The sequence below is a fragment of the Oncorhynchus tshawytscha genome, linkage group LG20 (assembly GCF_018296145.1).
Source record: "Oncorhynchus tshawytscha isolate Ot180627B linkage group LG20, Otsh_v2.0, whole genome shotgun sequence".
NCBI lineage: Eukaryota > Metazoa > Chordata > Actinopteri > Salmoniformes > Salmonidae > Oncorhynchus > Oncorhynchus tshawytscha.
Window position 1 is genome coordinate 9,617,404 of NC_056448.1, and position 26,913 is coordinate 9,644,316.

The 26,913-nt window shown below is 42.3% G+C and overlaps 2 protein-coding genes across 6 annotated transcripts in view; one reads left to right on the forward strand and one right to left on the reverse strand.

Annotated features, from left to right (window-relative positions):
- LOC112219591 (voltage-dependent anion-selective channel protein 2) lies at positions 1–12,051 on the reverse strand. Of its 4 annotated transcripts, XM_024380953.2 has the most exons (10): positions 11,372–11,453; positions 11,101–11,190; positions 8,056–8,127; positions 7,604–7,653; positions 7,277–7,279; positions 6,277–6,482; positions 2,740–2,961; positions 1,990–2,140; positions 1,772–1,829; positions 1–1,644 (listed from the first exon to the last, which is right to left on the reverse strand). In XM_024380953.2, the coding sequence occupies exons 3-10, from the start codon at positions 8,120–8,122 to the stop codon at positions 1,553–1,555; spliced, it is 849 nt and encodes a 282-aa protein (XP_024236721.1). In that variant the 5' UTR covers positions 8,123–8,127; positions 11,101–11,190; positions 11,372–11,453; the 3' UTR covers positions 1–1,552. The 4 variants fall into 4 exon arrangements, with proteins under 4 accessions (XP_024236721.1, XP_024236722.1, XP_042158091.1 ...); XM_024380954.2 differs by lacking the exons at positions 11,101–11,190; positions 11,372–11,453 and adding an exon at positions 11,911–12,051; XM_042302157.1 differs by lacking the exons at positions 7,277–7,279; positions 11,101–11,190; positions 11,372–11,453 and adding an exon at positions 11,911–12,049.
- The window catches only part of slc25a1b (slc25a1 solute carrier family 25 member 1b), a 21,370-nt gene continuing 3,326 nt past the window's right edge, over positions 8,870–26,913 (forward strand). The window contains exons 1-5 of one of the 2 annotated variants that reach the window (XM_024380951.2): positions 8,870–9,217; positions 19,345–19,452; positions 23,329–23,428; positions 23,516–23,654; positions 23,786–23,870. In XM_024380951.2, coding sequence (XP_024236719.1) covers positions 9,211–9,217; positions 19,345–19,452; positions 23,329–23,428; positions 23,516–23,654; positions 23,786–23,870 — 439 coding nt within the window. In that variant the 5' untranslated portion in view covers positions 8,870–9,210. Of the gene's footprint in view, positions 9,218–12,264; positions 12,867–19,344; positions 19,453–23,328; positions 23,429–23,515; positions 23,655–23,785; positions 23,871–26,913 lie in introns of those variants that run through there. The other variant, XM_024380950.2, reaches the window with a different exon arrangement.

Below are 26,913 nucleotides of genomic sequence, written 5' to 3' on the forward strand. Positions count from 1 at the left end.
TCAAGACAAGCTTTTTTTAATTAGAATTCCATTACTTGAGGTTGGGGGAAAAAACGAGATGCTATGTCTTGAACACAACCAATTCAAAAAGATTCATAATTATGACAAAATTGGAAAGAAAACAAAGATACATGGAGTCATGGTTTATGACTTGGTAAAGGAGGGACCGAGCCTATACAACAGCATCCCTTCAAATGTTGTCTCACCGTACGAGTGTTGAAACTCGGGAGGAGAATATGTATACTATGTACAGAGAGTGGGACATACAGGGGGGGTCGTTTGGCTCCCAAGGGCACCAATGACAGCCAGGAAGGAGTGTAAGTCTAAAGCAGCATGAGCAACAACATCCACATCCCTCTTCATGTGACCACAGATCTTAAGAGGAGATAGATAAGCAACACTGTAGAAATGCCATCTTTTCTCACCTACTGGGAAGATTTCACCATATTGCTTTCACCTACCAGCTGTCCTCTAAAGAAGAGTGGCCTCAGAGCAAAGACAAGGAGATTAAGAAATATTGCGTTTTGGGACATGTAGAACTGCATTCAGCCGACAATAATCCTAATAGGTCCTTCCGTTTGTAGCGCTGTATGCGTAATGTAGAATCTTCCTTAAACTCTCCTGCAGACTCCCGTCTTCAGTGTAGTTACAGTAACAGCAGACTGTAGCGGTGGTGAAATGGTTGGTTCCCTCTCAGGGTTGGGCTCACTTAAAATCTCAGTTCGGTCAAGTCAGGAATTGAAAGAAAATTGGCTGAAGTGGCATACAATTGAAGTTGTGCCCATCCAAAATCACAAACATCCTACGATCACACTGGGTGTAACGGACAACATGGTCCACAACTGAACAAAGCACAACCAAAATACACCGAAACATTTTCTACTCAAACCAATACAAAAGAAACAGACAGCATTCTTTTTAAACCAAGAGAACACCGGGCTTCAAATGCATCCGGCTTCCATCCTTACTAAGCCTTCTGTTCTACACCCGGTATTCATTCAGACATGCTTACAATGAAATACGAAGGGGAAAATAAACGTAAGTTCACGCCGAGCGACACGTTTACCGAAGACTACTCAACCAAACTCCTACTGAAATATTAGTGCCACTTCAGTAACCAGTCAGAAGATTTACAAAAAAACTTAGCCAGTGTTTCTGTACAACGTCAGCTAAAAGGGGAGGTATCCATCCCCAGTGCTTGCCTTTATGCGCTCAGACTGAAACACTCCATTTCAAATGACCAGTAGTGATAACTAACTGCCTAGACTAGGCCATGACATTACAGAATGCCTCTCTCGGTCTCTCTATTCATTCATGTATTTTATCTACTTTAGTCAAGATGGACATGACTGCCACAGGTTTGACTATTACTGCCAAAACACTCAATGTGTGTGAGTGTAAAGGGACTGTGGTGTGTGAGAGAGAGGTGGGAATGGAGTGTCTACAGGATGATGGTTTTGGATAAGGGCCATGGTAGGGTGTGTAGGGTTGGGAATGGGGGTGATTGGTTCTGGGCTCTACTCTTGGTTGTTGGGTCTTGTTCCCTGCCACTCTATGCCTCCAGCTCGAAGCCCAGGCCCACTTTGTGTCCGCCGGTGTTGAAGTTCTTCCCGTCGATCAGGGCTGACAGAGTCACCTTCACACCTACAGAGGAGAGGAATTTACTGGAGATGTAAAGCGGTATAGCTCGACCTAAAATGACAGTTGTGCTCAGAGACCTTGCTCAGAGGATATCATGAATTGTAATCAAATCAATCAGTCATTAGATCACCTGGCCTGAGGGTCTGGGTGTAGCCGACTCCAATCAGGCTGGCGTTGTTCACTTTGGCCTGCAGGGGGAGACACAGGCAGTCATTGAACGTGTTCTGGTGAGCGAATCTGAATGAATTGCAAAGAGCTGCATCCCTGCTAGGGGTGGGGCTACAGCAAGAGCCTGGGTTGAGACTAAGATAGACAGAGTGTGTGTGTGTGTGTGTGTGTGTTACTCACAGACAGGGAAGCATCTTTGTCCAGGGCGTATTTGGCTGCAATGCCGAAGCGTGTGTTGTTGCTGCCGGCCGTCCAGGCCAGAGTGACCGCCGTCTCCAGCTTGTCATCCACCTTCTGGTAGATAGAACCTCCAAACTCAGTCCCATCATTACTGAAAGAGGAGAGAGAACAGATAGACATGCCCAAATCAAGCACTTGCTCACACTCCTAGACAACCTCTCTCCATTGTTCCTGAAAGAGAGAGGGGGCAAGATACAGTAAGAAACCATCCTAAAATGAATACCTCCCTGCCCCATGACATTATTACTGAGAAAGAATCCATAGAGCGGGCCTTCCCCATTCATGTCAATGGTGGCATTATGGGTGGACCCATGAGTTAACCAGTCAAATTGCTAGGGTTAGAGGTGTTACGTTCATGTTTTAAGTTGCCCGATATTTCTGTTATTACGGCGCTATCACCCTTATTAGTGCGCCTGCGCAGGAGTCTCGTTGATGAACACGGCCTAAGTGCAATGGCAACCATGTACTGCGCTAATACGGCTGAGTAAACGTTAAACTGGAATCTTGTCGTTGTGTCATTTTGACTTAACATGAGGTTCTAAGCCATTCTATGGATTCATTTTCTATTAGAGAGACACAGGGCAACAGTTACCAAACTTGTATCATCTAACACATTTATGATGATTCACAAAAACAAAACGTTTTTAGCAGCGTTTTTAGCCATGCCCCCCACTGCACTGAGATACTCACACGTTGGTGTGGAGCTGGAAGTCTCCAGCCTTGTATCCCAGGGCGAAGTTGTTCTGGGCCAGTTTGGACTTGGCCATATCGAAGGCCATCTGGTACCCGGCAAGCCAGCCGTCATAGCCCACCACGGCTGCTGCGTGGATTATGGGACCCTCGAAGTCAACATCACAGCCCACATTAAGGAAGTCACGCTTGTAGCCAGTCTTCAGCTTGCCACTCTTCTTGCTGAGTACAGATGGAGAAGAGAAAGAGCAAATTAGACAGCCAACAAATATCCTTTCATATCTGATCCTTGCTTTTCTAAAAAAGGTGATAGCATCGTCAATAAATAAATCCTAAATCCTTTCATATCTTTTCATCAAGTCATATTTTAGTTAACCTCGCCTTTCATGTAAAAACTTCATGAACATCATGCTTTTAGGTAATTTTGGGCATGTATTAAATTGTGAGTTCGACCAATTACAGTCCCCTTGCTTAGGACAGGGGTTTACAAAGTAGGGTATTGCAGGAGGTCCGTGGGCAGGTCTCATCATATAATTTTGGCCAAGGGATCCATGGAACATGTGCCTGGCAGGCTCCCAGGGATATTGGTATCCACACTACTCCACCAATTATACATTTTTCAACTCAATACTTCTTGGATTCCCCAAAAGTGATTTTCTTTTCAACATAAACGCACTGTAATTTAAGCTTTAAAACTGCAATGCTCTCTCTGCCTCATGACAAAATGTGTTGAAAAAGCAGGAAATTTGCCAAGAGATGGGCCTTTAAATATTCCTTCCGAGGGACCCAAGATTTGGGTTCGTCTGGCCATGCACTATTAGAACTCCTTGTATGCTATATTTGTGTCACTTGAGTTGTGTTCTGATTATGATGGGGTCCCTGATGAGTTTAACATCACTAAATGGGTCCCCCATCATTTTTATGTAGAAGGACTGAAAAGCTCAGTTCTGGTGATGTTTCTACAACTTGATTAGAGTCCACCAGTGAAAAATTAAATTGATTGGACATGATTTGGAAAGGCACACACCTGTCTATATAAAGATCCCACAGTTGACAGTGCATGTCAGAGCAAAAAGCAAGCCACGAGGTTGAACGAATTGTCTGTAGAGCTCAATTTCTAAAAAAGAAAAACTGTTTTTTGCTTTGTCATTATGGTGTATTGTGTGCAGATGGATGGATGAGGGGGAAAAAAACGATTGAATCCGTTTTAGAAAAAGGCTGTAACGTAACACTTGGAGGGACAAATAAAATCACCCCCTACCAGATAGGAAACACTGGTCTAAACAATGCTTGAAACTCCAGTTGTACGTGCTTTAAAAAAAAAAACGATGCCACGCGCAATTGTAGGAGTAGCGATATAAATGTGGTTGTGATGGAAAGCTGGGACCAACGTACCCCGGGACTGCTTTACAGAAGAAATATCAGCCTGCGCATAGAAGCACGAGATTGAACTTCACTCAACTTTCTAGAACTTTCCCCATTAGTATACTCCAACGTTTGTGAGAGAAGAAAAATGGTCTTTGCATTACCTTAAGGCTTATATAAATGATAGGAGTGTTACTCTGGTTGTGCAAGTTGCTGTTTTCACATAACTCTGTACCTAATTCACCATGGCTGTGCACATCTCGTGTTCTTACCCCCCCACCCTCTGTACTCTGAAACTTGCACGTTCGGAACGAGGTATCTCTATTCCGAACAGTCTCTCCTTATCCTCTTTCTAAGAATAAACTGTTCTTAGGTCTCGCAGGAGAATATATGACCACCTCATCTAGTAGATATGGGTTGGTTCGACACATTTTTTAATATATATTTTTCCTTTATTTAACTAGGCAAGTCGGTTAAGAACAAATTCTTATTTTCAATGATAGCCTAGGAACAGTGGGTTAACTGCCTGTTCAGGGGCAGAACGACAGATTTGTACCTTGTCAGCTCGGGGATTTGAACTTGCAACCTTTCAGTTACTAGTCCAAACCTCTAACCACTAGGCTACCCTGCCGCCCACATTGAGACAGTTGTGGTGGATTATGGAAATGTACCCAGGTTGGGCTATATAAGGCAAGCCCCAACTCAGAATCATTAGGCTCTCAACGAATCACCTACGTTGGGTCGTTGACCAGCTCCATTATTGTAATAATGAATCATTATCAAAGAGAATGAGAGAGTGCCAAGAGTGTGCAAAACTGTCATCAAGGCAAAGGGTGGCTACCCTGAAGAATCTCAAATATATTTGGATTTGTTTAACACTTTTTCAGTTACCACATGATTTCATATGTGTTACTTCATAGTTTGATGTCTTCACTATTATTCTACAATGTAGAAAACAGTAAAAAATTAAGAAAAACTCTGGAATGGGTAGGTTTGTCCAAACTTTTGACTGGTACTGTAGATAATTTGTAGACAGCAATAGGGGAGTAGCATGATTTGTCTGATTCTCAGTAATAATGGTATGGGAATAATGTAGCATTTTATTTTGTAAAATATTTTTTTGCATCTAACACCACAACATTTTCAGTCACCTCCTTGTTTGAAGGACAATTGGATAAGTCTCATGGTATGTAGGCCTACATTGAACACCCCACATTGGCTGCTACTGTAGGCTAAATGATAGAACAGCTATTTCCATGATAAAATGTTATGCAATGCATTTTCTCCATAGTTTTTCCCCATTATGATCAAATAGCCACAGTAGCCTACTTGACCACTGTTAAAACTAACTTAAAGCGGGTACATCCTGCTTTCACAGTAAACGTGCGCCCTGGAAGTTGCACAGAATGTTCAGGTTCGCACTCAGCAGACCTGTCATTTGCTCAATACCCCCCCAAAATTGAGAAATATTTATCTCGCATAGAATGCACAACATTATTTGGGAATTTATTTTCATTGAATAGACATGCTACTTTATTAGGTAATGTTATCCCCTCCCCTGAGATTTTTTATTGCCCACTGAAAACGTTAACTGTAAATGGCATATATACACTGAGTACACCAAACATTAGGAACACCTTCCCAATATTGAGTTGCACCCCCTTTTGCCCTCAGAACAGCCTCAATTCAGGGCATGGACTCTAAAAGCTGTCGAACGTGTTCCACACGGATGCTGGCCCATGTTGTATCCAATGCTTCCCACGGTTGTATCAAGTTAGCTGGATGTCCTTTGGGTGATGGACCATTCTTGATACACACAGGAAACTGTTGAGTGTGAAAAACCCAGCAACGATGCAGTTCTTGACACACTCCAACCGGTGTGCCTGGCACCTACAACCATACCTTGTTCAAAGGCACCTCAATCTTTTATCTTGCCCATTCACCCTCTGAATGGCACACAAACAATCCATGTGTCGATTGTCTCAAGGCTTAAAAATCCTTCTTTAACCGGTCTCTTCCACTTAATTCACACTGATTGAAGTGGATTTAACAAGTGACATCAATAAGAGATCATAGCCTTCACCTTGATTCACCTGGTTAGTCTACGTCATGGTAAGAGCAGGTGTTCTTAATGTTTTGTACATACATATCAGATTGACGTCTCTCTCTCACCCTGTGTTTGGTACGAAGGATGTGTCCAGGGCCACCTTGAGTCCCTGAGCCAGCTGGTCCTCCACAGTGACCTCTGTAGCCAGGGTGTTGTCGGTGTTCCACTTCTGGTTGAAGCTCAGGCCCAGCTCCTTCATCTTGTACTTGGTCTCCAGGTTACCAGCTGCCTTCCCCGTGTCTGTGTTACTGGAACCTGATGTGTTGAACTCCTGAGAGGGTGAGAGAGAGGAAACAAAAAGAGAGTGGGACAATGTGTGAGACAAGTGATGGGAGAGAGAGTTGAGGTCAAAGAGTTTGAAAGGGCTGAGGGAATGAGTAATGAGTGTGCGAGAACGGGAGAAAGAGAAGAATCTAGAAGAGCAGATAGTTGAAACGGGCAGTTTTGTGCTGACTGCAGAAGACATCCTGACAGAATCATGCATTATGTGAGGAGAGACACAGAAAACATTACAGGTGAGAAGAAAAGTATGCGAGGAAAATAAAGGTCAAGAAAATCAGGGAAAATCAGGGTAAGGATGGTGGGTGACTGGATCCCTGGGAGAGAGGAAGGATAGATCATTTGGATGGAGACAAAAATAATTATCATATTCACTGGACAGTGATGAAGATGCAAACAGACCGACATTACCATCAGCGGGACATAATTTTAACAGTGAGATCAGACCGTCTGAATCTCCTGGCACATATCACATATATATATTTTTTTACTTGCTATATTGTATTTACTTCGCCACCAAGGCCTTTTTTGCCTTTACCTCCCTTATCTCACCTCATTTGCTCACATTATATATAGACTCATTTTTCTACTGTATGTTTGTTTTACTCCGTGTAACTCTGTTGTTGTTCGTGTCGAACTGCTTTGCTTTATCTTGGCCAGGTCGCAATTGTAAATGAGAACTTGTTCTCAACTTGCCTACCTGGTTAAATAAAGGTGAAATAAAACATATCACGGATCATGCTGTATATAGTACAGACATCAGTACACTGTGGGAGAGAGTCTTACCATCTACAGTAGAGAGCAATCCAGGAGGCAGCGGGACAGAGCAGGGGTTAGGATGGCAGATAGGGAGACAGACACAGACACACACACACACACACACACACACACAGTCTTACACACCAGGCCTCACACACAACCTATAGAATGGTTGTGTTATTACAGAACCATAGACAGGATTAGAGAGAGAGAGAAGCTGAGGCAGAGCAGAGCAGGTGGGACAGAGGATAAAGTGAGGCAGAGCAGGTGGGACAGAGGATAAAGTGAGGCAGAGCAGAGCAGGTGGGACAGAGGAGAAAGTAAAGGGGAAAAGGACAGTAACAGAAGACTCACCACTCCACTCTGAGACTTGGTCTTCAGGTCCAGCTTCACAATGCCGAAACCTGGATGGTTAAACAAGAGGTTGATGAGTTAATGTTACATCTGAGCAGACTCGTAGAGTCATAAAACACATATGGCCGCCATATAGTCAAAGACTTCTGAGAAAGCACGAATGACAATTGGTTTATGATGCATTCAATTACACATATTGTTTGCTTTGCTTTCTAACAAACCATAACCTCGCCAGCCAAGTGCAATTTTAAAATGTATTATATCACATTGACTGATTCCCAGTTGACTTCTGCGTTTCAAATTCTGGCAAGACCAGGCTATAAACAGTAACTTGATCTGTTCTTCACTGCTTTAGCCAACTCCCTGGCGGTCATGTGTTTTGTGTGGAATTGTGGCTTCTCCTCCTTAGCATTTACTGTTCAGGTGTGCAAACATTTTTACTATTAACTCACCATAGCCCTTGCTGAATATGTCCTTGGCAGTCTTGCCCAGGTCTGAATATGAAGGAGGAACAGCCATTGCACCTGGAGAAGAGAGAAGACAGGACATTCAACACATGTAGGCCTGTGTCCCACTGCAATATTTGACTCAGTTCACATAGATCAGGTGGTTAGTCAATGGAGTGTGATTTTCTAGAATATTGCAAACAGCCGACACGATTCCCTCAGGACTGATTTGGAAAAGTCAGAGGTGGTATGCATTTTCTTGACAAAACAGGCTGCAGTATTTGCAGACCTAGACCCTTGTTATGGCTTGACAGGACTGGGTATAGACACATATTGTAACAATATTTGCAGGCATCACAAAACCAAACTAAGAAAACAAGTGTATTTGTGTTTATTAAGGATCCTAGCAGCTACTCTTCCTGGGTTCCAAACACATTAAGGAACATACATCACACATAAAACAAAAGATAAAACAGTGCAACATTACCCTCTTCCTGTGGAACCATAAAATGTAAGGATTGGAGAGAAGGGGGGTGTCTGAAGTGGAGAATATATACTTGTGATGGTAGGAACCTGTCTTTGTCTGAATTACAGCTGTAACGACCCCTTGAGAAGAATTCAACTTGGTTGACCTTCTCTAGTTTCCATTAGTTATTTACTCTGAAAATTTAGAACCTAACAGAAGGCAGAGCAGTGCTTTATTAAATGGGGAGACAGACTTCTCCCCATTTTAGGTACTGTTGTATCAACATGTTTTGACTAGGGATGAAACGGTTACCTGTTTCACGATAAAATTCCCAACGGTTAGTATTACTGTTTCTAATTTTTATTATCGTTAAAACGCACGGTAAATACTGTCCAGCATCAACCAAAGTTAGCAACAGTCGAACGCAGGCGCAGCATGGGTTTTATTTTGTGTGGAAACATGGCGGAAGGCAGTGACAGCGATCGGGAGATTTTTCAGCCTTCTAATAAGAGGTCAACATCTGAAGTGTGGTCGTATTTTGAGTTTTACAAGAGTGCTGAAGGAATCTTAATCGAAGATGGTCACTCTGTCTGCAGAACATGCAACGACAAAAAAAACGCTGCGAAAGGGGGCAACACTTCAAATATCATGAGTCATCTTCGTAACCAACACCCACTAACGTTACTTTATTGCGAATGAAAGGTAATTTAACGTCTAGCTCAACGCATGTGGGGACTTCGTAATGGGGGAAAATGTAATGCTTTGTCTGTCTAACTTGCTAATAGCTTGTCAATAATGTAAACTGAAGCTTTCAGTGTTACCTACTTTTGTAAAAACACTACACGTTGTTCTGCTGATGTATGCGACGTGTGTCTGCACACTATTCGTCCATTGCACAGGATAACACGTTGTCGTTTAGTCACCCAACCAACATATTTTGTTAATTTAAAATCCGGCAGTTGTCGACTTGGTTGTAAAAGTGTTCCAACAGGAGAAACACTAGACTCTTATACAAGACTCCTGTATTTATGTCAATTATTGGGCTCATTGCAATTACTATCAATGTCTTCTTAAGACTCAATTGTATTTATGTAAATTGTGCATGGGTCATTGCATATACTCAAATGCAACACAGAATTTAGACTGTGTAATACTAATTATAATGACTAACTAATAATACATTTGCTATTTGCTATTACCTTGGCTGCACGCCCACTCTGTAAACATCTTTAATGTTACTATTTTAAATGTTTATGCACACAGTGCATAGTGCTGCTAATTTTATTTGTTTTTTATCCCATTTGCTTACTTAAGGTTGTGTTCATTTAAACCTGCACAAGATACATTTACCTCATGGCGCCATCTTCAATATTATTTTAATGTTTATGCAAAGTGTATAGTTCTGCTAATTGTATTTGTTGGTTTTCAATATAACACTTGGTGAAATTATTTCAGTGTGTATATCAGTACTTTGAACATTTCCAGTACATTTGAACAATACCGCGAAAATGCTAATAACTGATAATTTTGGTCACTATAATCGTAATATGAAATGTTCGTATCGTTTAATCTCTAATTTTGACCATGACAGATTACAATCCAATGTTACTTCAAGCAGTTTAGTGACCTCAATTTGACTAAATATCGACATTCATTGCAACATTTTGTCGATGGCTAACTAGTTGATTTTACAGAGACATTTCTATTCATGTGTATTTTGAGATACCTTTAAATGTCGCAAAGCATTTCTATTCATTAATGATCAGGTAACTAATAATCAGTCAATGTATTTATAATATTGAAAAAATATTATTTGCTATTCTAGTTAGCTAATGTTCAACGCTATAAAATTGTATTATCCTGCCAACTACCTAACAATGAGACTGGTTAATCCACTCCTGATTTTTTTTATTTTACCTTTATTTAACAAGGCAAGTCAGTTATTATAGGAACAGTGGATTATCTTTCAAAATGAGCAGTCAATGATAGCTAACGTTAGCTAGCTTTAGCTGAAAGCTAGTATCTTGAAGGTGAGGGCCATCGGCATAAAATAATACCTTTGTGCCCTAATATCTGGCGTAACATGTATTGTGCACCGTCAATTTCGGACAAAGAACAGTTTGGAGAGTGGTCTTTAGCAAAGCTAGCCAAATTGTCCTAGTTGGAATGCTGGCTAGGCTAGGTAACTAGCTACATCTGCGTTGGGGTGGCTTGACTTCATCAGTAAATTAGCCAACTAGCCAACATCTAAGTAATTCGTATGTTAAGTCATTGTAATAATTTATATTGAGTTTCAACACAAAATTATACTTGGGATTAGACGGTACGACATTGGCAAACAACATTATGTAACATTTGCTAGGGCACTAGCCAGTGCTCTGAACTACCTAGTTAGCTTGCTAGCCAACCACATTACTCAACAGATGGACATTGGAATAGTCCCTTGTAGCCGGCTAGTTGGTGCAGTGGCTAACCTTGGACAAACGCGCTAGTTAGTGACATGCATTTTCCATGATTATTCCATGCAATAAACAGCATTATAACAAATAAACCGTTGTGCTTTATATTAGCTAGATTGTTCATACCTATGTTGTGAAGCGTCTGAGCACTGTTCTTCCTTTACCCTGTCAAAGCTAGCGTACTTTAGTTCTCTCCCACCAACTAGCATGAAGAATCTGCTTGGCAAAGATAGGGCACAGTGAAGGAGACACAATGAGCATGCGCAATTCACCGGGGCGAGGGCATGAATGACTGCAGCAGAATGTTTTAGCTACATAATTTGTCAAATTCATTCCAGCATTTGCCAATAAAGCAATATATTCAGTGAATTCAATCTTCAGACTTTTTGCAACCTACAATTTATTTGGTCAGCCGCATCAACTGCAGATTTCGTTAGGGTACGCCTCTTCTGTGAAGTACGCATTTGCACTCCTAAACAACGAGATTTAAAAAAACTTTTGCAAAGGGTAAAGTCTACAAAACGTAGTCCACTCTGTTCATAACATATTATAGTTTTGGTAACAGAACTGTATTGAGATCAAATGTTTCATCGATGAGAAAATGTGCAGAATTTCGGCCTAAGTCCATCTCGTTCCGTATTCTCCCACTGCCGGCCAGTGGGCTTCCTCTCCCTACCATATTTGTTAGTGAGTGGAAACGCTAAGCGGATGCTTCACATTTATAGAACAATTGTGTATCTGTGATATAGCCATCTTTGACTTTGTGGCCATGGCAACTAGTGGAAACCGTATCCACTGGAGAGCCATAGTGGCCACTAGCGACTGCGCAGCCTATGACGAAAATAGCATTGTTTACAAATAATAGGATAAGAAAGATAAGAAGTCGTCACTACTGTTGTTGTAGGCTATATAAATGGGGGGATGTAGTAAGCTTACCTAATATAGGGTCCAATGACGTGTCAGTGTAGAAGGCTGCCAATAATTTGTGTAACGCTCCCGAGTGGCGCAGCGGTCTAAAGGCACTGCATCTCAGAACAATAGGCGTCACTATAGTACCTGATTTGGAGTCCCATAGTCGTCCGGGTATGGCCGAAGTAGGCCGCCATTGTAAATAATAATTTGTTCTTAACTGACTTTCCTAGTTAAATAATAATATATATATATATATATATATTTTTTAAGCCCAATGTGAGGGTCACATTGGTGAATATTTTTGTTTATACCTACATACCAGGCCACCCTAAGAAATGTACAGGTTGTTTGAAGAGGTCAATGTCGGAAACGTTTTATAAATGTGGTGGTTGAGGCCAACAAGGGCTATGGGGCCGCTATGAATAACAGGAGACTACTGACTGATATATTTCTTTAGGGGAGGCTGCAGTTACTCTGTCTGGACTATGGTACAGTGAACTACTAGGCTAATCAAAGCAGCTGAGGGAATTTCCCGTTCCACCTTAAATCTGGTTTGTTTGTGAAAAATATGGAGACGTTCTCTTTTTACGTGGAAGGGTGAAAGCCCCGCCCTGTGAACACTTGCAATGCACGAGTGAATTTCAACTGTCAAAAGTGGAGGACACATTAGCTTTTGAGCTGTGCGGTTTTCAATTATCAGCATCGCCTTTGTAAGTGATCGCCCATCAATACGCTGTAGGTGTGATCGAGGCGCAATTTGTGCACAAAGCGCCGGAGTGCACGGAGGCTGACGATCGGGAGGAATAAAAAGTGTCGTCCTAGAAGTGAACAAGTTCTTGGTTGTTTTGGGGGGCCGACTGTTGCCAATATGTCCAGGAATCCCACATTTGTGAGTCCATTCCACAGACCCCACTGTTTGGCCGCTGCCGCCCAGTCAGGAAAAGCCAAACTCACCCACCCTGGCAAAGCTATTCTAGCAGGTAAGGATACATTCATTCATCTTTCCTTGTGTAGGCTGCTGATATTGCTTCACAATTCAGGCAGCGTTCATTATAGCGTCTTGTTACGTTGTAACAATGCAAATCATTGTCACTGTGACAATACAATATATTATACAGGACTTTCTTTTTACTTTTGTAGTGGCAGTCAGTTTGTAGCAAGATATTTCAACACTATTGCCTGCCTACTGTATAGAGCTTGCCATGGGAGGCAACGTGAACTTTGTTAGTGTAGTAAATCATTATTTATGTCTACTAATCTATTCAGCCTTTTTTCTTTAATTTCTTCATGAACTACGTGTCCGTTGCTAGGGAGTAAGGCACATTTGATCACAATATAGCAACACAATTATGTGCTGTGCTCGACAGGGTGTCCAAACCGCCTCTAAAACGGCACCAGTGGCAAGTAAGTATCCAATGTGCTTTGGCATGAGATATTGTGTATCTGGTCATATGCCTTGTTTTTTGTGACTGATGGGGGAGGTTTGTGATTCAAAAGTAACTAGTCACCCTTTGAGTGCGATGTACTGTCTTCATGCACTGTGGAACTTGAGGAGTGGCATGAATCTGCAGCCTGCCTTGTGTGTGTGTGTGTGTGTGTGTGTGTGTGTGTGTGTGTGTGTGTGTGTGTGTGTGTGTGTGCTCGCACACATGGAGCTGCAATATGATAATTATTGAATGCATATGAGACTTTAGGAATACAAGGCAGTATTCAATTGTTTGGAAGAAAAAAATTGTCTGCAATGTCTATGCCTGGATTGTCTTCAAATTGTGCACTCCCAAAGTGCACACCTCATTTCGACTATAGTTCAGGAGGACTGGCTGCATCTGTTGAACTATCAATTTTAACCTTTGATTCAACTTGTCTGTGTGAGCGATCTGTTATTCCTCTTGAAACCCAGACCAAAAATACCATGATTTGGGGGATTTTCACAAAATGTATTCCATAGCATGGTGCTTTGGAAGAAGGATTGTTGACATATATTTGACATTTGTATCTAAAAGCATAATAAAGAAATAATGAATAAAAGTTGGCATATTTATTACATTTTGGCCATACCCAGGCCTCCTTTAAGACTCCATGTGGGCACAACAAAGCTAAAATGTGTGTCATATGAAGCTTTACTGCTTGCTCTGTAATATGAGTAGTATACTGATTTAAATAGAAACGTCCTTACATAAATGTATTAGTATAGTAAAATAAACATGAATATATAAAATGTTTGACTTGGACATTTAAAAAAATATATTGTTGAACATAATATATATATTTTTTCAAACTCTGTCATGGGGACCCCAAGGGGTGCACATTTTGGTTTTTGCCCTAGCACTACACAGCTGATTCAAGTCATCATCCAGCTTTGATTATTTGAATTAGCTGGGTAGGGCTAGGGCAAAAAACAAAATGTGTCCCCATGACCGAGTTTGGGAAACGCTGGTGTATGGGCATATTAAAGTTCCAGAGTGGGCAATGATAAAAGGAGGGCTGTGATTGGTTACATTGCCTACTATGACAATGCATTGAAATATTTGCTGACTCAATTATGGTTTATTTTCAATATTCATGTTTTTATATTTTGAAACATTCAAATTAATGTAAGAACTACTACTACTATTGCAGAGCAAGCCGTAAAGCTTCATATGACAATCTTGTTTGCTTTGTAGCATCTACACACAAAATATTATGGAGGCTTTGGTATGGCTAAAACTTAGGTTAATAACATAGGTTATTTCTCAATTATGCTGTTAGATTCAAATGTGTCAACAATCCTTCCTCCAAAGGACCATTCTATGATTAACATTTTGTTAAAATCCTCCAAATCATGGTTGTTTTTTTTGTCTGGGTTTCAAGACAGATCACTCCTGTTCTACAAGGACACATGCTTTGCTCTAGTCGTCAGTTCCAGGGTGTGTAGAGTTAATTAGATGTGTCATGGTCTTTTTCTCTGGTAATTCCTGACCCCATGATCATACCAAAGCCCCCTTTCCCTTAGTCCAGCGCGTGGTCATCATGGCTTATGAATGGGAGTTTGGCAGACTCCTCTCACAGCCCTGAGTGGGATGTGCCGGACACTGTAAAGCTAGGCTACAGAGGTACAAAATCCAAGCCAACCATGTCCTTCTGTTCCACAGCTGTGTAGAGATTTGTAGCCCTAGTAAGGCGTGTCAAGGTTTGCACGCAGCCTGACGAGTAAGGTCCTTAGATGGAACCGTTGCTGCACGTGCATCCTTGAATGCAGTTGCGCTACTTAGTTTGTCTCTTTTGGGACAATGCATGGCGCCGCATTATTGAGGGCATTCATGGTTGATAACTCGTTTGTTTGCGTAAATTGCTTCTGTATCTTACTTCTTGCAAGAGTAACAAGTGAACACTGATCCATTCTAATTCCTTGATATAGTAGAACTATCCTCTCCTATCAGGTGATAGAAACCATTTGTCTGTCTCAGTTCTCTGGCACATGTTTCAGGCCTGTTTTCCCATGTCTATCAGCCTATCCTTGTCAAGCAACTCCGCTTTCACCTGGAGTAAATTGTAAGCTATCGGGGCCTACTCATTTGCGCTCACAGGATAGATGAGAGCAATATGATGGATGTCTACCAGGAAGTGCTTTCACAATCAAACCAGATGAAGGAAAGGAGATGACAGGGAACCTATTACACTACCAGTGAGATTCACCCAGTAGTGTGAGTGCTTGAGAGGGGGCTGAGGCCTGCAGTGCAGTACAGTGTTGTGTGCCTGAATCCATGAGCCATGATGACACAGCACAAACTGCACACACTTCTGCAGTTCAGAGAGCACACACACAGACACACTCCTGCCCACACTGTACACACACACACACTCCTGCACAGACACACTGCTTCACACACGGCACACATGCAGCTGGTTTACAACACCCTTTCACCAGACTGGGGGCGCATGCTGGCGGGTCGGGGGGTTATAATTTACCTTCAATGATCACTCTTCAGTCCACTTTTTGAACTTGATTACCCCCCATAGAATGCAAAGCACTCAGACCTAATAAAATGTGCTATAAAATGAATTAGTAATGTTGTTGAGCATTACTATGGCACTCAACACACCCTCATCTACCCAGATTAAGTTATATCTTGTGAAACATGCAGTAGTTTGGCTTGCTTCTTATCTCTCAGGTTGTGTGCCTTTTTATAATTCAGCTGACGCCTGCTTCCTTTACTGCTTCCTTAGAATAGTAGAGTAGGGAATGAATGACTGGCCTGTTATGAGGAAACAATTGGACATGTCTAATTATAAAACATGTAGCGTTATGACAAGAAGAGCCGGGCACTGGGCAGAATTTCTAGCCTATTGTGTAATAACAAGATAATGAACATGAGCCTACTTGTGAGAAAAAAACGGACTCTAGGCATCTTTTTGAAAAGGGGAGGAAAAAAAATTCTGGGCTGGGCCCACTTCAGACAGACAACTCTCCCAACAAATCACGAGGTACACATGCCAGAAAGTGGTTTTAGGTGAAGCTAGTTTATGTGAACTAGCCACTTGCGAAATGCACTCATTAAAAAGAACCACTCATCTCCATCTTGCTAGCTACTAGTTTGTTTTTTATTCATGCGGTTAAGGAAGTGACATAGTTCCTCTATGCCAAACTAAAGTTTTCTGTTACATGCAGACTTGTTAAGCCGGAACATTTGGAAATTGTGGATGTCTAGGGTTAGGGTGCTGTAGGTCATGTAACTATTTTGTTACATGCAATATGCTTTGTGGACTTCAACGGACAGAGGTTGCACTCCAGTTTTGTGATGAAACAAAGGTGTGGTTGAATTTATTCTAACACTGTGTCTTATTTCCTTGGCCTTCGTTCCTATGCCTTGCGACCGTGATATATAGGCCTAACAGGTTATAGAGCAAACAACGTAAGATTCTCAACACATACTTTTGCATATATAGTGTATGTGGACACCCCTTCAAATTAGAGGATTCAGCTATTTCAGCCACACCCGTTGCTGACAGGTATATAGAAATCGAGGACACCGCCATGCAGTCTCCATAGACATTGCCAGTAGAATGTCCTTACTGAAGAGCTCCGTGACTTTCAATGTGGCACCTTAATAGGATGCCACCTTTCCAACAAGTCAGTTATTGTGAAGTGGAAATGTCTAGGAGCAACAACGGCTCAGCTGCGAAGTGGTAGGCCACACAAGCTCACAGAATGGGACTGCCGAATGCTGACGCGTGTAAAAATAGCCTGTCCTCGGTTGCAGCACTCACTACCGAGTTCCAAATGTCCTCTGGAAGTAATGTCGGCACAAGAACTGTTCCTCTGGAGCTTTATAAAATGGGTATCCATGGCCGAGCAGCCGCACACAAGCCTAAGATCACCATGTGCAATGCCAAGCGTTGGCTGGAGTGGTGTAAAGCTCGCCGCCATTAGACTCTGGAGCAGTGGAAGCGCGCTCCCTGGAGTGACGAATCACGCTAAACCATCTGGAAGTCTGACGGATGAATCTTGGATTGGCAAACGCCATGGGAACACTACCTGCCCCAATGCATAGTGCCAACTGTAAAGTTTGGTGGAGGAAGAATAATGGTCTGGGGCTGTTTGTTCATGGTTCTGGCAAAGCCCCTTAGATTCAGTGAAGGGAAATCTTAACGCTACAGCATACATTGACATTCTAGATGATTCTGTGCTTCCAACTTTGTGTCAACAGTTTGGGGAAGGCCCTTTCCTGTTTACAAAGCGAGGTCCATACAGAAATGGTTTGTCGAGATCGGTGTGGAAGAACTTGACTGAGCTGCATAGAGCTCTGACCGCAACCCTATCGAACACTTTTGAGATGAATTGGACGCCGACTGCAAGCCAGGCCTAATCGTCCAACATCAGTGCCCGACCTCACTAATGCTCTTGTGGCTGAATGGAAGCAAGTCCCCGCAGCAATGTTCCAACATCTAGTGGAAAGCCTTTCAGAAGAGTGGATGCTGTTATAGCAGCAAAAGGGGAAACAACTCCATATTAATGCCCATGATTATGGAATGAGATGTTCGGCGAGCAGGTGTCCACATAATTTGTCATGTAGTGTAGGTTGTAATATGGCTTTTTTTGGGGGGCTTCCCAAGTGATTAAAAGAAATATATTTTTTTTTACCCACATGCCACTACTAAGAGGGACTCATTGTGTGTGTGCTTGTGGATAATGAAGTGTTGCATGACCTTTCCTGTGTGGGACTGACCACCCTGCATGCTTGTGTGGAGAGGTGAAAGGCATGCTGAAGTCCAGAGCCTCAACAAATGTCTCTTTCAGAAGCATCAGCATGGGGTTGATGTTTAGACTCAACCAGGACGTTTCCCACACACACATTAGGGTCAGCTTTCCCCACTTCAAATCAAACAGATTTTCAAATGGGGATTGTTCAGTTAACTGGTTAGAGATCAGTGGTTGAGCATGCTATGTTATCACATAACTGTTTCAGAACTTGGAAGACAGTTTGCTCAGCTCTTATGGAGTTGCCCCTTGACCCAAAGTTTGTTTGTTGCCAGCAACAAACTCTATCGATTTATGACGACTCTGTGTGAGAGAGGCGCGCACATGCTTCTCAGCCGAAACAGTTCGGTAGAGTTCGTGCATATTTTGTGACGTCTTTGTTCGTATGGACTTCGGTGAGGGTTTTTCGGCTGTTCGGGCTCACCACTTTTTTTTCTGGAGGCAAGCCCAAGTTTGGAGCCGAAGTCTACGCCCCTTCGTCGGTGATTAGTTAACAGTAGGGATTCTTCAATCAAGTTTCTGTTGTTATTCAACGAGAGACGACTCGTTTTCATTCACCAAACATCTTAGTTAGATGTAAAACTGCGCGAAAGATCTATTCGGCAAGCACGTCAAAATAAATGACAGATTTCTTGAGTTCTCTTAGATTAGTTATATATTAAGTGTATACTGGCTACGGCGTCTCAAAATGGACAAGCAGTACTTTTTCTCGTTTTTCAAGCAAAGGTATTTTAAGGGAGTAATGCGAGCACACCAGTTCGGCTAGCTGAGTTCCGAACTGAAACATGCTGACGTCTTAAATCTCTGTCAGTGGAATCACACCCCCGCTGATCAGAGCAGAGGGGCGTATCCTGTGGACAGAATCCCAGTTCAGCCAATCAGAGCCCTCTTTTCTGTTAGCCGTTCAACTGCAGATGTGTGGAGCTCCGGCTGTTAAGGTGGAACCAGGAGGTTACCGATAAAACTACAGTTACAGAGAAACTGATTAAGAGGACTTAAAAAATATAAAAATACATCTGTTTTTGAGACACTGATGATACTTTATTGTATTTTATTTGTGAACGTAGTAATAACTTTATACATAAAATGATGCCATCTATTCAGCCAGCAGAGAAGACACAAGCCTTTAACTGAACTTGTCTGTTGTTCCAGATGGAGCAGGGGGAATAGAGATCCGCCTAACGACCATACCTTTTCTGTCTCTCCCTTTCACTCTCTAGGTGGTATTGCTGGAGGAATAGAGATCTGTATTACATTCCCTACAGAGTATGTGAAGACTCAGCTGCAGTTGGATGAGAAGGCCAACCCTCCCAGATATAAAGGCATCGGTGGGTATCTCAAATCAAGTGTTATTTGTCACATGCTACATGCTTCAACAGGTGTAGACTAATAGTGAAATGCGTAATTACGGGTCCTTTTCCAACAATGCAGAGTTAAAGATTGTATTCATTTAAATAGAAAGTGACATGAGGAATAAATTCAATGAATAAAAATAATAAGTTAACCATTTTTTGGCTATATACAGGGAGTTCCAGTACCGAGTCGATGTGCATGGGTACGAGGTAATTGAGGTAGTATGTATGTACGGTACCAGTCAAAAGTTAGGACACACCTACTCATTCAAGGGTTTTTCTTTTATTTGTACTATTTTCGACATTGTAGAATAATAGTGAAGACATCAAAAACTGTGAAATAACACATATGGAATAATGTAGTAACCAAAAAAGTGTTAAACAAATCAAAATAGATTTTAAATTCTTTAAAGTGCCTTGATGACAACTTTGCACACTCTTGGCATTCTCTCAACCAGCATCATGAGGAATGCTTTCCAACAGTCTTGATGGAGTTCCCACATGCTGAGCACTTGTTGGCTGCTTTTCTTTCACTCTGCGGTCCAACTCATCCCAAACCATCTCAGTTGGGGTGCAAGTCGGGTGATTGGAGGCCAGGTCATCTGATGCAGCACTCCATCACTCTTCTTCTTGGTCAAATAGCCCTTACACAGCTTGGAGGTGTGTTGGGTCATTGTCCTGTTGAAAAACAATTGATTATCCCACTGAGTGCAAACCAGATGTAATGTTGTATCGCTGCAGAATATTGTAGTATATTTTGATTTGTTTAACACTTGTTTGATTACTACATGATTCCATATGTGTTATTTCATAGCTTTGATGTCTTCACTATTATTCTAGAATGTAAAAAATAGCACAAATAAAGAAACTCTTCAATGCGTAGGTGTGTCCAAACCTTTGACTGGTACTGTACATAGTAGGGGTAAAGTGACTAGGTTGCAGCAGTATACTGTATGTGGTGAGTGTTAAAGCGTGTGTGTGTGTGTGTAGTGTGTGTGTATTGGGTTGTCAGTTTTAGTATGCGTGGGTAGAGTCCAGTGTGTGTGCAAAAAAGGGTCAATGCAGGTAGTCCTGGTAGCTGTTTGACTAGCTAATTTTCTGTCTTGTTTGCAGTCTCATGGCTTGGGGGTAGAAGCTGTTAACTTCTTATGGCTGGGGGCAGTATTGAGTAGCTTGGATGAATAAGGTGCCCAGAGTAAACTGCCTGCTACTCAGTCCCAGTTGCTAATATATGCATATTATTAGTATATTTGGACAGAAAACACTCTGAAGTTTCTAAAACTGTTTGAATGATGTCTGTGAGGTATAACAGAAATCATATGGCAGGCAAAAACCTGTGAAAAAATCCAACCATGAAGTGGGAAATCTGAGGTTGGTTGTTTTTTCAACTCATTCCCTATTGAAGATATAGTGGAATGTTGGTCATAATGCACTTCCTTCCACTAGATGTCAACAGTCTTTAGAAACATGTTTGAGGCTTCTACTGTAAAGGAGGGGCTCATAAGGGCTCTTTGAGTCAGTGGTCTGGCAGATTGCCACAAGCTCATGACGTTCCTTCGTGTGAGAGTTAGCTCGCGTTCCATTGCTTTTCTGAAGACAAAGGAATTTTCCGCTTGGAACATTTATTGAAGATTTATGTTAAAAACATCCTAAAGATTGATTCTATACATCGTTTGACATGTTTCTACGGACTGTAACAGACCTTTTTGACTTTTCGTCTGCAACTAGTGAACGTGCTTCGTGAGTTTTGGATTTGTTTATAGAACGCGCTAACTAAAAGTAGCTATTTGGACATAAATTATGGACATTATCGAACAAAACAAACATTTATTGTGGAACTGGGATTCCTGGGAGTGCATTTTGATGAAGATCATCAAAGGTAAGTGAATATTTATAATGTTATTTCTGACTTCTGCTGACTGCACAATATGGCGGATATCTTTTTGGCTTCTTTGGTCTCTGAGCTCCATACTCAGATTATTGCATGGTTTGCTTTTTCCGTAAAGCTTTTTTAAAATCTGACAGCGGTTGCATTAAGGAGTGTATCTAAAGTTCCATGCATAACACTTGTATTTTCATCAACATTTATTATGAGAATTTCTGTAAATTGATGTGGCTCTCTGCAAAATCACCGGATGGTTTTGGAACTACTGAACGTTACACGCCAATGTATACTGCGATATTTTGATATAAACATGAACTTTATCGAACAAAACATACATGTATTGTGTAACATGAAGTCCTATGAGTTTCATCTGATGAAGATCATCAAAGGTTAGTGATTAATTCTATCGCTATTTTTGATTTTTGTGACTCCTCTCTTTGGCTGGAAAAATGGCTGTGTTTTTCTGTGACTTGGCTCTGACCTAACATAATCGTTTGTGGTGCTTTCGCCGTAAAGCCTATTTGAAATCGGACACTGTGGTGGGATTAACAAGAAGTATTTCTTTAAAATTGTGTGAAATACTTCTGTTTGAGGAATTTTTATTATGGGATTTCTGTTGTTTTGAATTTGTCGCCCTGCACTTTCACTGGCTGTTGTCTTTAGCGGGATTTCAGCCCTAAGAAGTTTAAGGATCCTCTTGGTTCCAGACCTGGTGCACTGATACATCTTGCCAACAGTTGCCTCTAAACTGGAGAGGGAACTATTTGTTTTTTTGACAGCATCCCATTTGTTTTAAACAAAAACTTTCCATACATGTTTACCCATGGAAGAAGGTTAAAGTAACTTTTTGGACCCAAATGCCAAAACATTCAGTTGACCCATTTTGCATAGCCCACCCTACCATGAGACATCCATGTCTTCATCACTGGAAAAGATAAACAGTTGAGTTTGTTATAATTTAAAAGCTAAAAAAAACAGGGCTGTCAAACTGTTTAATCATTTTTTTTAAACAGGAATTGTCAAATATCCAAAAACGCATTAACTTAGACTTCTCATATTCGCATATTTTGTAGCTTAGACCATATTTTATTTACATCATCTGAGGTTTTTGTGTTGTCCCTGCCATCGCTGAGACACAACATGCTTTTGAATACTGTGTGGGTGTCAGCAGCTGTTTGCATGAGGCCTTACAGTAGGCCTTACAGTAGGCCTTACATGTCAGATTAATAAAAAGCCTTGAGCAAGGGATCTGTAAATCAATAGGAGAGGTCCAAAGTGGAAATGTTTGTATTAAAACAGCGGCTATATCAATCAAATTTATTTATAAAGCCCTTTTTACATCAGCCGATGTCACAAAGTTCTATACAGAAACCCAGCCTAAAACCCCAAACGGCAAGCAATGCCGATGTAGAAGCACAGTGGCTAGGAAAAACTATTGCAGCATAATTACTGAAGGCTGAAACAGGAGGGGTCGGGAGACACTGTGGCCCTGTCCGACTTATACCCCCGGACAGGGCCAATCAGGCAGGATATAATCAGACCCACTTTGCCGAAGCACAGCCCCCACACCACTACACTGCTAGTGAGTGCCAGTGCCTTTCCTGAGAACTTCAGAGCTTCCTCTGTGTGTTTGTGTTCAGCCTAGCTGTGTTATCTGTATGTTCAGAGTCACTGAACTTTGACCTGGAGTCTGTTTGAAACAACATGTTTGTCAGTCAGTACTGAGAGTTCACTCTCCTGGACTTAACTGTAGCTGCTAGCACCATGACTCTCACTAACAGTTTCCTGTACCCGTACAAAGTTATTTGCTAAAATACTGTTTAATGTCCCACAGATAACATGCACAAAACACCATGCAAAAAAAAAACCAACTCAAAAGTGATTTGAAATATCTGCAGTTGACTGTATGTTTTTGTGTCCTCTCTCACTCTGATTCTCTTTCCGTCTCTTCCTTACCCTCCCTGTAGTTGACTGTGTGAAGCAGACGGTAGACGGTCATGGGGTGAGGGGTCTATACAGAGGGCTCAGCTCACTGCTCTATGGCTCCATACCCAAAGCAGCTGTCAGGTACACACATACTGTCCATCCCTTTGCCTCATCCTCTGTCTCGGTCCATTTTCAATAAATCCCTGACATCCTCTCTCTCTCTATCAGGTTTGGTGTGTTTGAGTTCCTCAGTAATAAGATGCGTGATGAGAGTGGGAAGCTGGACAGTACCCGGGGTCTTCTCTGTGGGCTGGGGGCTGGAGTGGCTGAGGCTGTGGTGGTGGTCTGCCCCATGGAGACGGTCAAGGTGTGTGTGTCTTAAATGACTTAAGGAAATCTTAAACCGTTATCTGCATGTATCGGTCTGTGACGTTACTAGTTTGAATAAACAAAGGTCTGCATATAACTTGAATCTGTGTTGTCCTCTTGTCATTTCAGGTAAAGTTTATCCATGACCAATCGTCAGCCAACCCAAAGTACCGGGGATTCTTCCATGGAGTCAGGGAGATCGTCAGAACAGAAGGTAAGGAAGCGAGACCGACACGGTGAGTTTACTGCCACCCAATGTTCCCCCGAGACTGCCTCTCAGCTCCCCCAGGACTGCTGCACAGAATAAATATCAGCCCACAGAGAGAAGCACGAGATTGAACTTCACTCAACTTTCTAGAGCAGTGGTCACCAACCGGTCGATCTCCAAGGCATTCCTAGTCGATCGGCAAACATTTCTGTAAAAAACCCAAACATAAAGCTATTCCTGTTCCTATTTCTTTTTGTTGTCTGGGGCTGTTTGTAGGCGCACCCGAATCAGGTGAACTGTTGCCATTTTGAACCATTTCATGTGTCTGAAGGTACAAACGCTGCCTTCCCGGCGGGCCCGGAGAGCTAATCAAGTGCTCTATAGGCCTACTGCTGGTAATCTGAGATTACAGTGTCTGCAGTAACGTAGCAGGCATGAAAGGCTACAACAAAGTTGATACTGTGAGATTTCAAAACGTTTAAAACCGTGACTAGAGAGAGGCTGTCAACGAATACAGCAAAGAGCTGCTGTTTTTATGAGTGTGTTCATGTTTAAGTTCTTATTCAGCACTGTCAACACTTTGTATTCAACAATTTTATAAGCCATAAAATGTGCGTTCTTCCTATTTCAACTCATCGCTACAACAAGCACTGCAGCAGAAATGAATGAGTAGGAAAATGTATCTTGTGATGGCTTGTGATGGCTTGCGTTGTTGTTATTATTAGCGGCTCAAGGAATATTTCACTTTCTCTGTTCATAGGAGTAACAACTTGAATTTGTACATGAGGCAAAAAATTATGTGGTGCGACTCGAGTTTCACCATCAGCTGGAAGACTGTTTCCCTTTTTGGTCCGTGTCAGCGGAGGGATGTTGAGAGGGGGACCCTCAGTCTGCTGCGTTCTCTCTGCACTGAGACTGACCATTAGATGCAGGCACCATCAGCCCAGTAAAATAAAAAGCGAATTATTTAAATGTATGCTCACTCAGCTGTGACTCACAAGTAATACATCAAAGGATCTATTACCGGTGTGATCATATAGCCTACCTCCAAAAAATGGCCCGAACAGCAATGCATTGGCAGGGCAATTCAAGCAAAGCCAATATGTGGTGACAATGTATTGGGCCTATAGCTTACTGCACAAACCTCATTTGCTACAGTACTGTTTTTAATTGGTTAATGATGCACAGGCTTACGTTTCTTTAAGTCATGTTTAAAAATAAATCTGAGCGGTAGATCTTGGCTTGCGTTTTGACTCAAAGTGATCTTGACAAGGAAAAGTTTTGTGACCACTGTTCTAGAGTTTTCCCTGTTAACCCTATCAATGTTTTCCTTTACTGTGGCAATTGTGATTAAATCAATGCAATATTAACCACTTTCAATGCAACATACCAAAACAAAACAAACAATTCAAGAGATTTTGTTGTAGGCAGAACGCATCGGAGTAGGATTCTATTGCCTCATTTTTTTTGAGGGAACATTGCTGCCACCTGAACCACAGACAGAAGAGAGGGTGTGGTGTCTACAGACCCATCATGTAGCTGTTGGAGTGTCAGTGTGTGAGTGAGTATGTAGAGTCCTGTGAGTGTGCAGAGTCGGTGTAAAAATAACAGGATCAATGCAGATAGTCCGTATAGCCATTTTGTTAGCTGTCTTATGGCTTGGGGAAAGAAGCTGTTCAGGAGCCTGTTGGTGTCAGACTTGATGCTCTGGTACCGCTTGCCGTACGGAACCAAAGAGAACAGTCTATGGCTTGGGTAGCCGAAGTTAAAATAATAATAATAATCTGGGCATTCCTTTCACACCGCCTGATATAGAGGTCCTGGATGGTAGGGAGCTCAGCTCCAGTGATGTACTGGGCTGTCCGCACCATCCTCTGTACCGCCATGCGTTTGTGGGTGTTGCAGTGATGCAGCCAGTCAAGATTCTTTCAATGGTGCAGCTCTAGAACTTGTGTAATGGGCACTCAAATCCTCATCTTTTCATTTTAAACTCTTGACCCTCTCCATTCCAGCCCTGCCGATTTCCTCCCTCCCCCCTTTGCTGTAGTCATCAATCAGCTCCTTGGTATTACTGACATTGAGGAAGAGGTTGTTATCCTGGAACCACACTGCCAGGTCACTGCCGACCTCCCTGTAGGCTGTCTCATCATCGCCGGTGATCAGGCCTATCAATGTTGTCCTTAGCAAACTTGATAAGTGTTGGAGTCGAGCTTGGCCACACAGTTGTGGGTGAACAGGGAGTACAGAAGGGGACTAAGCATACACCCCTGTGGGGCCCCCATGTTGAGGATCAGCGTGGCAGATGTTGTTGCCTACCCTCACCACCTGGGGTTGACCCGTCAGGAAGTCCAGGATCCAGTTGCAGAGGGAGGTGTTCAGTCTCAGGGTCCTAAACTTGGTGATGAGCTTGGAGGGGAGTATGGTGTTGAATGTTGAGCTGTAGTCAATTATCAGCATTCTCACATATGGCTCTTATCTCGGTGAGTGAGGGCAGTGTGGAGTGCAATAGAGATTGCATTCTCTGTGGATCTGATAGGGCAGTATGCAAATTGATTGGGTCTTGGGTTTCTGGGATAATGGTGATGATGTGAGCCATGACCAGCCTTTCGAAGCACTTCATGGCTACAGACGTGAGTGCTACGGGTCGGTTGTTGTTTAGGCAGTCTTGGGCAGAGGCACTATGATGGTCTGCTTGAAACATGTTGGTATTACAGACTCCGACAGGGAGAGGTTGAAAATGTCAGGGAAGACACTTGCCAGTTGGTCAGCGCATGCACTAAGTACATGTCCTGGTAATCCGTCTGGCCTTGTGAATGTTGACCTGTTTAAACGTCTTATACACATTGGCTGCGGAGAGGGCGTGATCACACAGTTGTCTGGAACAGCTGATGCTCTCATGCATGTTTCAGTGTTACTTGCCTCGAAGCGAGCATAGAAGTAGTTTAGCTCATCTGGTAGGCTCGTGTCACTGGGCAGGTCTCTGGTGTGCTTCCCTTTGTAGTCTGTAATAGTCTGCAAGTCCTGCAATGAGCGTCGGAGCCAGTGTGTT

What these genes read in the sequence shown, in the direction of transcription:
- LOC112219591 (XM_024380954.2), bottom strand. Translation starts at nt 8,122, where the DNA reads ATGGCTGTTCCTCCTTCATATTCAGACCTGGGCAAGACTGCCAAGGAC. An exon ending in CATATTCAGCAAGGGCTATG is followed by an intron (nt 7,654 to 8,055) that starts GTGAGTTAATAG and finishes TTAACCATCCAG; the next exon opens with GTTTCGGCATTGTGAAGCTG. An exon ending in ACAAAGATGCTTCCCTGTCT is followed by an intron (nt 1,830 to 1,989) that starts GTGAGTAACACA and finishes CTCCCCCTGCAG; the next exon opens with GCCAAAGTGAACAACGCCAG.